Source organism: Saccoglossus kowalevskii, chromosome 22, assembly GCF_978046115.1.
Source record: "Saccoglossus kowalevskii chromosome 22, keSacKowa6.1, whole genome shotgun sequence".
Taxonomy (NCBI): domain Eukaryota; kingdom Metazoa; phylum Hemichordata; class Enteropneusta; family Harrimaniidae; genus Saccoglossus; species Saccoglossus kowalevskii.
Window position 1 is genome coordinate 24489034 of NC_140662.1, and position 12421 is coordinate 24501454.

Here is a 12421-nt window from a genome sequence, read left to right on the forward strand (position 1 = left end):
CTGTTTATTTTCTGGTTAAAAATAAAAAACACTCACACGTGGCAATGTTTATGTCTAATTGCCTAATTTGCATGAGTAACCAAATAACAGGACCTTTGATTGACAATATGCAAATCGAGATTGTACGGGTCATAGTTCATTCAATTCACGCGCATGTGCAATTATTCTCAAATCAGTTCTCACTCGCTAGCAAACCAAACATTATATTTCCTCAGCGTTTTTTCCTAATTTTTATCATTACATTATGCGTGGTGTGAAAAGAAAGAGAGGTAGAAAGAAGATTCAGATGATTTCTATGTCGGAAGAGGCAAAAGCTACACTGAAGGCATCAGCCCACCGAACGAAAAACAACATCGATGTGAGCGTCCAAACATGGCTTTCCCTGAAGGCATGAATCAGAGTTTCCGATTGACTGAGAGATTTTATTTTTAAATAATTGTTCTCAAAAAATAAACTGAGCATGTGAAGAATAATTTAACATTGTTTACGGTGATAACAGCTCATTGTCGAAACGAAGCTTACCCATTCACGCTAGTCACAATAAACATCATACTCTTGAATAGGCGTAAAACGGTAAAACTTAGACTCTATTTTAGGCATCAGGAGTGATTGAAATGTCCGAAAATGACGCCAAAATACACCTTAAAAGTCCCATCCCGAATTTACGGCAGAATCTGGTCCCTCAAATAAGGGACACGTGAGCTTTGATTCTAACCAGATATATTGCACTGGGTCGGGGAGATACAAACTTTTGTGTATCTTTTGTCCAATAGGTACCTGTACTTCGATCATTCGCAAGTTTTGCTAGGTGGTGCGAGACAGCTTTGTTTGCAACCGGTCGAACTCCGTTTAATTCAATGAAGCAAACAACTGACAATGCTAAAATAAATTGCAGAGGTACGCTAAAATTAATTGAAAACAACCAAATAATTTCAATGAAAAATAAATCACAGAGAGAGGTAACTTGATACATTACGGTAACAACTCTTTTGACGCGCTGACCGCTTCTCCGCGTCTGATGTTTTTTTTCCTTGTCATAATACTTACTGATTGATGATTTTGTTTTGATTTTTGAGTTTTTTAGCCTGCAACTCGGCCACGACCTTTGCTTTTTCCGTGAAAAATGGGTAAGTTTACGTCAATTTGACGGACATTTCATTTGTTTAAACTAACGAAGAACACTGTTTAGCACTCTTATTGTTTTCATTTGCCGATTTCTATTCAGAAAAATCCGACCGCTCGAAAATGCACCTTAATTTTGCACTCTTAAAACATGTCAGATTTCCAACACAAATTATTTAAAATTGGTCGAAATTTTAAAACTTTTACGTTAGGAGCTGGAGCTCCCTTCTTGCAGGCGACCGTCGCCGGTAGAACAACAGCATGTTTTGTACGTACATCCGTGCGCTGATTGTCTGCGACTGTCTTAGAAAATCGCTGAATAAGGCGTTGCCAAAATCGGAAAAAATTAAAAAATGTCTCCTTAAAAAACCAACAGAATTCAAATATTTCTTTTAACAAATATGTTGCAGTGGGAAAAATGGGATTGGAAACGATGAACAAAACTTTTGTGCCTTGTGTTTCAATTTTAGGATTACGCGATTATTCATTATTGTGCGTTCTGGAGTTGGTTCTCAATACTACATAAAAAATCATCAAGGATAAATAATTTAATATCCCACTTTGTACTCTTCACGGTAAACCATAGGCTCTGAAATACTCGTAAATTTTTTATTGAAAATACATCGAAGAGAAGCCATGATGTTTTGATCGTGATAAAAGGTCACCTTCCTAGGACCGCCCCCTGTTTAATAATTCATGAGATGACGTCATATTTACTGGGCATTGCCACGTGTTTTTACCGACCCCATCAAAACACTGGTATGAATGACGTGTTTCTGATTTATAAATTCAAGAGCAGTTGTTCTGGTCCAACGATTTTACATAAAATGTCTATGTCTATACGTTAACTTTCAATTTCAATAGTCTAGAAAGTATGACAAAGCAGTAATTCCCGGTTTAACGCGCAAATATGCAAATTAGCCTTTTTCTCGTCTTCTATTTTTGGTGAATTCTTGGGTTTTAATTTAAAATAGCTGATAGACGCTTTGGCCATTTGCCTCGAAATTTTCACACCTTATTGATAAGGTGTTCCCCCTTCAAAATGCGTCCGGACAGTTTATTACGGCAAGTGGAACAAAATTAACAAGTCCGCAATTAACATGGATATATAAATTATGCAAAAATAGAAAAGAGTGAACTTTGAGGTCATGCTGTGCGACTTTGAAAGCCGTTAGAGAGATGAGTGGACGCATTTGAATTAGTAGTATACCAAGGTATCCAGTGATGTAATTTTACCCACAAACGGACTTGAACTTTTTAAGCTAATTTTTTTTAAACCACTTTTGTCCAAAAAAGCATATTTTTGACCCAAAATCAAAAACGCATTCTGGATATTTAAAATAAAGACAAGTTTTACAAAGTTTGTATAATAAGCTTTCAGAAAATATATAACATGTTGGATATATAATACCATCTTCATTGTCTAATTACTCAATTAAAAAGCAAGCCAAATAAACTGCATCTCTACCTTAAACAATTTATTTGCTTCACTCGTGTCTGTCTTTACCTTGTAGCTTAAATTGCAGAAACACATTCTTATAGTTGCAAGCAAAAACATCATAATTTAATTACCATGACGATAGCTACAACGAATATTAGACTAAACTATCATGTTTTTTTAATTGTGAGTGAGGGAATGAGCTTATACTCCGATCCGAGAATTAATTCTAAAGATCCTGAGTGACCTAGTTGACGACAATAGAAAGAACAAATTCATCGTTACAGCGACATAACTTATCATAAAGCAAGCACACCCGAAACCCGCACCCAACCCACCTTACACCCGTAGGATACTTATGAAATAATGCACATGTAGCAAGATTATACATGGTCAGTTCTTCATTTGGTCACACTAAACCAAACTGAACAAGTGGTTTCTTCCGACCATTATTTGCACATTCTTTTGGCAATGTTATTTCAGGTATCTAAATAGGGGTTTTGCTAGAAAACCAGTGTTAGCCAACTGTAATTTCGACCCATTTTCCTATTAGTAACTCATTACACAAGAATGGCTCTGTCCAGAACTAAAATACACGTATTCCGAAGATACAAAGGAACTATTTTGACAATAAATTGCTGCCGAATAACCACATACAACTGATGACGTCACGGTTCTTAACTAAATGTAACAGGGATAGCATCGGTGTTCTTTGTTTCGGCAATGCCCGCAAGCTAAACATACACATCCATCAACGCTCTACTGTACGACTATGGAAAGAATAACAACTTAATATCCCATAAATAATAAATTACATAGGTGTGGTTGTTGATGTTAAACATCTAAAAACCATCTAGTATATATATACTAGTAAGCGCGCCGTGCGTGTCTGGTTAGATCACCCATATTAAGTGTGCCCTCTCTGGCAATATTGGAGACAATTAATTCAAAGCATTGTTCAGTCAATTTGCTTGTTATAGCTGCACCACGTACAAATTGTACAGTGGAAGTTTTCTTCCCAGCCAAAGATTGAGCTGACATGTTACTATCTGTTACATGAGGGCTAACAATCCAACTGATTAGATCAATTCATGTTATTAATTCGTTTTCCATCATTTACACTAAGCTAAAGGGACAAATCTACGACATATGCGGCCACCGTGAAATGCAGGGTAATATGATGCAAGCTATTTCAATCAGTTTAATGTGAACATAGATTTTCAACCCTCACACGTTTGAAAACATAGCAACTGTATGTCTCTGAGGTAAGAACCGTGAACTGATTAGACTTTAGGAATGATTTCAATATGTTTAGTTGCCTAGACCGAACAATGGTCGAGGCGGAGGATCCGTGCCGTGTTCCGTGCTGTACGTTGAAGGAACGGGCGCATGAAATCGACTTTGGTGCCTGGGTCAAATATGAATTGTATTTAGGTCAAGTGATTGTCGACATAAATAGTTCGACTTACTGTAGTTTTTGTTCAGTACTAGACCATATACCAAATACAATCCTGGCAAGTAAGAACTGTGAAATGGCCGCCCAAAATTGAATCGGCGATTCTTCGCCATCGGCAACACAGTGCTACATTAGGCCAAACAAAATTTGTTTTGTTGCCCTCAGCGACCGACCAAAAATATGAAATATCGGGTCGCGTTTTTCCCCCATATACCTTGGCCATTTACAATGCCCTTAGTTTTCACGAGTTTTAAAAAAAATCCGACCGACCGACCCAATTTTCCGACTTGAGGGCAACATAAGTTGTTGTTTTTTTGGCCTTATATTCATGACCAGTTGTCGCATGTTACGCCAACCTTGTGGCGGAAACCACAATATATTATTGGTAGCGAAAACCATTATTTATACTAATGGATTTAATCATGGTAAATTGTACCAGACGCAATTTTTTTGGGACCAAATGATTCACACTGGTTGACATGCGATTTGAGTTTTCACTTGATTTCCGTTCCGTGGATCAGTACATAATGGTAGAGGGTCGTTTTACAGATCATGAACTTGAAAAGATATACTATTACCGTATATTTTAAGTGTCATTGACATAATAATTACTAACATGTAACAAGTACACAAGGCTGTTATTTTGCATTTATTTATTTAAAACTAGGAGGATGGGATAAATGTGATGCAACAAGAATTCTAATCATCATATTTGCTGAAATAACTTTGATATCATTATTCGTAAAACAAAACTCACATTTCCAAAGCTAGTCATTGCCCGTAACCCCTCCCTCATGTCGATACAAATTTTACATGTCAAATTTTAACACTGTTGGGCGCTATATAGTTTATCTTACCATCGCCATCTATAAGCCGTTCATTCAGTTGGCAGTGCTGGTATCGACGTACACCGAAATCCTTCACCGTGAAGTAATTGCATTAACAGGTGAGTTAACAATATGGTCAACAAGTGGTCTTAACTCATGACGCTTCATAACTAAATTAACAGTCATACACGCCGTTAAATATCCATATGACTTCACGTAATATCAAACTGCGGTTAAACATATGGCACACTCATATCAAAACACAGGATATATTACCCCTACTTTACGTCTTATGATATATACAATGTACTGTTTATAGGTTAATTTGTATCTAAGATTAGTGTGCTTGTTGGTGAAGCCAATATGGCGGATGATATTTTCGATATTTAAACGAATTAATATTACTATCGCACCAGCCCATGTCATATGACATTGTCCTGAATTGATCGACATATTTATTTGCCAAATATAAATATTTACATCGCATGTTGTTTCACACTGTGGTTAGAATTTATTTATTTTTGATAACTATAATTTAGTGCACTGAAATGGCAGGCACAGAAACTTCAAGTCGCATAACGATCAATAAAACCATATCTTAATATAGCACGGTGTATGAAATATGCAAATCAGTATGGTAATCTCTAATACATTATAGATACAATAAATATCTATTGAAATATGATACGTTTCTATAGATAAATACCATTATTAAATAATCTACTATCACACAATTACATAATCATTACAATCGATGATGTCACATTTAACGTTAGTAAGAGTACACTCCTGATCAGAATAATAGCAAGATCGCGTGAACGTATAACTACGGTGACATCATTGAGTGGGCACATCACAACCAAAATACGTAGATTATAGTCATTTTATTTTAATCTCTTTCGCTGAGCGACTCCACCCAAGCATGGACGCAACAACAGCTAATAAACGATATAGTCGGTGTATATTCATGGAATTACTTATTCTATGTCCATTTTTCAATAAATCCCAGACCTACGTTGTTTTATCTGATTTTATCAATCTCCGTAACGCTCAACCACAATTGCGTTGATGATGTCAATCGAATAGATACAATGCAAAAGCTAGAAAAAAATTTGAAGAAAAAAAAAATTTCATTATTTGCATACCATTACCATAAATATATGCTATCTGACATGATATATTTTATGTTGGCTCATTTTGGAACACAAATGTCATATTGATTCAATATTACATATTTATTCATTTTCCAGCTGTTTAGGTGTTGTTTGCACATGCGCAGCATGCATATTTTTTTGATATTGTGTGTTTGGTATGTTTAGTCCAGTATTACATGGTTTAAAGATTACGAACAAACTCATTACTTCCCTGTTGTGGCACACTTCAGGTCATCCTTTTATGTCCGTTTTTTTTACATGACACTCTCTTTCACCAGGCACCCATTATATTGCGTCTTTTTGAAGCGATATATATTGATAATTATGGCTGATAAATGTCAAGATCACCCCACACATGAATTGAAGTTGTTCTGCGACACATGCAAGGTGGCACTGTGTGCTGAGTGTTCCGTTATAAATCACCGACCTCCCGAGCATACAAACAGGTATCTGAGCGATGTCGCAGAGGAATATCGGCAGGAGCTAATGCAAATGACTGAACAACTAAAAGAGAAAGAAGAGTCGGACAAAAGGACAGAATCCGTTGCTATGGCAACACAGAATAGTCTAACACTTAAGTTCGAAATGGAAAAAAAGAAACTGTCAGAAAGAGCTTCGGAAATTGTCAGGAACGTGAAAGAAAGAGAGACTCAATTAATGAGAGAATTGGAAACAGAATACAGTTTGTACCAGAAGAGAAGTGAACTGCAAATTGAGAAAATAAAAATTGAAAAGGAATCTGTTCATTCAACTCTCGGTAACATAGAAAACATAATTGAGTCCAACAATGCAACAAGTATGGTGGCGAATATAGAAGACACAAGACACAGATTTTCTAATATGATTAACATGACCAACACCATGTCATTACAAGACGACTGTTTTGAATTTTGTCCACAGGAGTTTGTAGAAACTGATTTGGTTGGTTTTATAACATCTACAGCTTGCCCTTCTTTGTGTTCATTGGAGAATTTACCAACAGAACTTGTCAAAGGCGAGTCAACAAACATACGAGTTGTAACGAGGGACTTCAAAGGGAAACAAATCATTTCTAATAAGGAGGTAAAAGTCCTGGTGAAAAAACCCGATGGATCAACTGAACTTATCACATCTAAGAACAATAAAAATGGGACTCACACTGTTACTATTACTGCGCACATGGCTGGTATTTATGCAATGAGTATAGTAATAAACGAACATAATATAACCGAATCACCAATGAAGTTTCCTGTAATTCAAGGTTTAATTAAAACAATTGGACAAAAGGGGAATGAGGTAGGCCAATTCAATAAACCAACCGGTGTGATAGTTAACCACGATGGGGATATTGTTGTAGCAGATAAAGGCAACGATCGCCTGCAAGTCATTAATAGAAACGGACAATGTAAACACATTATTGAATATAAGAAGTTTTGTAAGAAATACAAATGCAGTCCGTTTGATGTTGCAATTTCCAGCAATGGCTTGTACTATAGTTTGGATGTAGCACATAATATTGTTGTTGTCACTGATGATGAAGGTAACATATTAAGATATTTTGGGATGGGAAAGCTGAAAGCACCAACTGGGGTCACTATTGGTCCTGATGGTTTAGTTTATATCGTTGATTGTTATGTTATTGCCCATATCAAAATCTTCACTCAAGAAGGGGAATTTGTTAGATCTTTCATCTGTAATAAATCGAAACTTAGCATTCCTTTCTCTGTGGTTGTTAGCAATCACAGAAAGGTGTATATGGTTGACTCGAATGTTGGTCGTATCGCTGTTTATTATGAAAATGGCACGTTTCTGTATGACGTTCCCATAGGTGGGAAACCTCAAGGCCTGGCCATTGATAAAGATGGTTACTTGTATGTAACGTTCTTCGAAAACAAAATCATTAAATTTGACGAAACTGGTAATATCATCGGTCGAATTGACAAAGACAGTGACAATATAAATAAACCTACTGGAATTATTGTAACTGATGATATGAAAATTGTTGTAGCAGATACTGGCAATCACTGTGTTAGAGTATTTGTGTAACCATGCGACTATTCCACATAATTCTTCTGCCAAAATAAGGGTTCAACATTTTTCTCATATTGATGTATTTTCCCATTTATTTTTGATCAAATGGACCCACTTTTCCATTGCCCACAGATCCTGAAAATATGGGAAAAGTAATATAGCTTTAATTTGTAAAAAGATTGTCATTCAAATAGTTGGAGACTACTCCTAGATAACATGGGGTTAATATGATTATGTTTAATACATCCTCAGGTAATATATAATTGTTCATGCAAATATATGATATATACCATAGCAATACATCGATGAATTCACAATCCTTATAATCCAATGAATTCACAATCCTTATAATCCAACAAATCCTACAATATCTTTATATTAAACTTAAACAATTCAGTCATTTTGTTGTTGTTAAAGTTCGAGCAAAATATATGAAAATAAGTGACCTACACTAGGAAGTAGGATATTCTATAATGTTGTAATGTTTTTCTGTTGGAGTGTAGTAATTGTTTGCTCAGCATTTCATTGTCGTGTATGTATTGTAATTTAGCTATAATCATTAGATATGTTTGCATTAATACCTAGGCAGTAAGTCTATTGTTTTATGTCATATAAATGTAATAATTATTTAAAGAAACGAATGAATTGCGGTGTTGGTGTATTTTAAGCAATAGTTGTAGGCATTTAATTGTACACCAATCTGTATTTCTGGTCAGGAAACATACAAACTATGAAACAAAACTAAAGAAACTGTTATGAATAATTAACTGTATCACTCATGTGATAGATTAATGTTGGGGTTTCTAGATTATAGCACAGATACCTGCACAAAACATTCATGGTCATTATTGTTTTTTGTGCTAATCAGACAATAACACGTGACTGTAAAATAGTATGAGACATCATGTACATTACCTTCTCTATCTGAATATGAGGTTACAGGTGTTTATATTATATTGAACTAAATGAAAGTCATTTAAGTATAGAAACGTTAGAGACAAATCAAAGTAATAAATTCAAATACTATATATGCATATATATGTGACTTTCAGAGTGCGATGTGCGAGTGCAATGCAAAAAAGTTGTATCATTGCGTTCTGTATGTGTACGACCAGTACCCCGGCTTAATTCATAATTCTAGTTTGGGATTGATGTTTTGGCAGAATGATTTCAGATCCGATGAAACAATATTTTTGAACCATGATGAGCTACCATGTCATGCCTTTCAAACAATGTCTAAATTTATCGTCGCAAAAAGTAGATTTAAATTAGGGAGCACCAACCTTTACAGTTTTTTTAAACAGCAAATCAATATTCTTGAAGTTCTTACGTTTTCTAAGTGTATCTAGCTCATTCAGTTTCGTGTAACCTTGTCGAAAACGCTTATCATGGATGACAATTATATCGAAGAGTTTGTCCTGTCTTGACATTGGCTTTCAGAGGTCCATTTCAATATAAGTAATCCATTCCTTTGTGTTGGTACATCAAATGTATTGGTGATCCATTTATATGCCAAATGCTATTGAATTTTCAATGAGTTAGACGAGGTTAGTGATAGAAACCCGGTGAAACTCTGGTGAGTCGACACTGTACATGAGGTTCTGGGGAAAAAAATGACATTGATGGAGAATTTTGAATTACAAATGTATATTCAACTGACTTGAAGAAATATGCGATAGCCTTTTTTGCATATTTCAGTGCACCAATAAATAGAACAAGCTTCACAATTGGTTATGTAATCCTACGTCAGAATATTATTGTGCAATCGAATAGCAGCAATATGTCATCATGTGAACAACATCCCTCTCTATGTTTAAATATTGTATATCCTTTGTTTATTATAAACAGCGCCCTCTTATGTTGCATTGTTGTATAATTAAATACGGATCAGGCTCGAGCGTGACATTGATGGATGTTAAAGCCCTCCGGTGTTCTGGCAATATATTGGATCTGGCAATATTTGGATCTCCAAGTACATGAAAACTTGTAGGATGTAAATGCTGTATTATTAGGTATGCAGTATAATTATTGAGTTCAAATGTGAAAGCAGCTTTGTGTACCAGTGTCTAGTGGATTATGTAAAATTGTACTGAATTGTTGCACAATAAAATGTCCAATCACAACACGCGTTGTCTTGGCAACTGTCGATACTTTAGAACTTTGTCGTAATTTTATAAAGTTTACATGTGACATAATAATATATGCATTTTTTGTATAGTTCAGTTTAGAATGTGCAATTTATTGGCGGTAAAATAAATCTTTCAAACTTAATTTTTTCCATTTTTATGTACTCAAAATTCAATGTCGAACAAGACATAATTATATATCAATGTAATTTTTAAACTATATGATCGCGGTGAGCGTGACAATGGTGTCCTTGACCTCATGATCTGCTGTTCATCGTCAATGACAAACGTTTAATGTTCTTCGATTCGCGGTAATTTGGAATGCAACTGTGATATTTCAACTAATCCACAGTCTGCAGTGAATATCGTAGGGGATTTCACGAAGAATTAGACAACTCAGTCTCATATTAATTGGCGTTGTTTTTATTCTGACACAATTTGAAATATACAACTGTAAAATTATTCATTTTTGCTATTTTCGCTTAAGGGACGGATCAGTGGAAATAAAATCCAGTAAAAAATTACATTCAACTCATTAAAATTCAGTGAAAATAAACTTCAGACAAAACAGTTGAAATGCCTTATTTCAGCGAATACTAATTCCAGCTGAAGTAAAGTATGTTATGGTACGTTAAAAATAGTTCTGTATATTTCATATTTCAATTATTATTTCGTTTGATACATATGTGTCGATATCAATTGAAAAAAACATCATTAGTAAATTATTGAGAACAATACAGACAAGGTCAAAGAATGTTACGATATAATGCGGAAGTGACGACTAAGTGATAGAAATTATTTATCCATATAGGTACAGCGTAGTATGTTCATATCAAAGAAGAAGTCTGATATTGAAAATAATGGACAATTAATGGGTCTGGTTACGCAATCAACAAATAATTTGTGAATATATGAGACGCGTCTTGTTAGTAGCTATGGATTTACAATTTGTAGGATAATTCGAGATACCCAACAACTAATTCAATAAATACAAAATTCTAGGGGAATATTAATCTTCGCCGTCGATGGACGGTGGCCCGGTATACAAATCAGTGTTAGAAATTAGCGTATTTGTTTACATTAACGATAACATTTTTTTGTTAACGTCTTTTTGGTAATGTCGCTGTTTGGCAAACAAGACGGTTTGTGTTCATTTGCGTTGCACACGGGAGAATTCTTATAATATGTACAAGTAGATATAATCTGAAAATTAAAAACACAATGAAATGTTTTGAAATTTTTAAAATACAAACGATGAGATTGTAATATTATGATCAGCATATGAATTACAACGATATTGTCAAAGACGTCAATGGGACGTTTTGTCGTACACTCACCCGTCACCCGAAACACCGACGGGTTCGGAGAGTTTCGGCCACATTTCCGACGGGTTTGTTCGGCGTTGCGCATGCGGATTTATTTTCATGAACTAATAACTGGCGAGAGCACTGCTTATTCATATGTTTACCAATCTTCAATGTGTATGTTCAACACACGACAGGAGCGGCATTTTTATTTTCTTGCACCAACGACTTCTCAGTACTATTGTAATTTTTTTTTATCTCCATGGGTACTCTTTAACAAGCGTACACTGGTCTATAGAGGCTACAGCAAAAAAACAGGTTAAAAGATCAAAATATTGTTTTAATTTGTTGAAACTACATGTATGTAATGCAATTCTGGCCAGAAAAATACTTGTTCGTCAGCATAAACTTCTACAAAATTGATGTAAACAAAACACACACAGATTTGTCAGGTTCTGCATTTAATATTCTCAGTTCTGAAGACTCTAATCGAGAATTGCACTAATCCACAGGTATAAAGGAATAAACTGACGCAATTGAAGTACGCCCTCACACACCGCGTTTCAAACAAAACGCGCTAAACAAAAAGCCTATTGGCTAACAATGATTTGATATGATAGGCTACTCAGAATGACACCAAATTAGATGTTATGCAATAAATATAGACCTGATTCTTAGTATAATGTCATCATTCACCAAATATAACCATATGATTTAAACTACTATTACGCTGCTACGAACTCTGATAGGCTGATGTGGGTAATCATTAGACTGGCGCAGTCGGGGCGATTAATTTGTTTTTGTAGTTTAAATAAAATGGAGGTGTTAGAGCGAAATCCCCTGTAACTGCGAAATCACCCCGACTGGTTTATTCTGCATGGCCCTCTATCGACACTGCAGGAACCCGTCGATTTGGGTAATTATGTTAATGAGTGCGCTAATTGACAATCATCTAAGCCAACCACGACGTCTCTTCAACTGACC

The 12421-nt window shown here is 35.3% G+C and overlaps 1 protein-coding gene across 1 annotated transcript; it reads left to right on the top strand.

Moving 5' to 3' along the window:
• The first annotated feature begins 4875 nt into the window (after positions 1 to 4875).
• On the top strand, positions 4876 to 10165 carry LOC102801050 (E3 ubiquitin-protein ligase TRIM71-like). Its single transcript, XM_085495904.1, has 2 exons — positions 4876 to 4962; positions 6276 to 10165. The coding sequence occupies exon 2, from the start codon at positions 6322 to 6324 to the stop codon at positions 8020 to 8022; it is 1701 nt and encodes a 566-aa protein (XP_085352030.1). The 5' UTR covers positions 4876 to 4962; positions 6276 to 6321; the 3' UTR covers positions 8023 to 10165.
• Positions 10166 to 12421: the final 2256 nt, after the last annotated feature.

Excerpts from the sequence above, each read along its gene's own strand:
- LOC102801050 (XM_085495904.1), top strand. The coding sequence starts at position 6,322 with ATGGCTGATAAATGTCAAGATCACCCCACACATGAATTGAAGTTGTTC.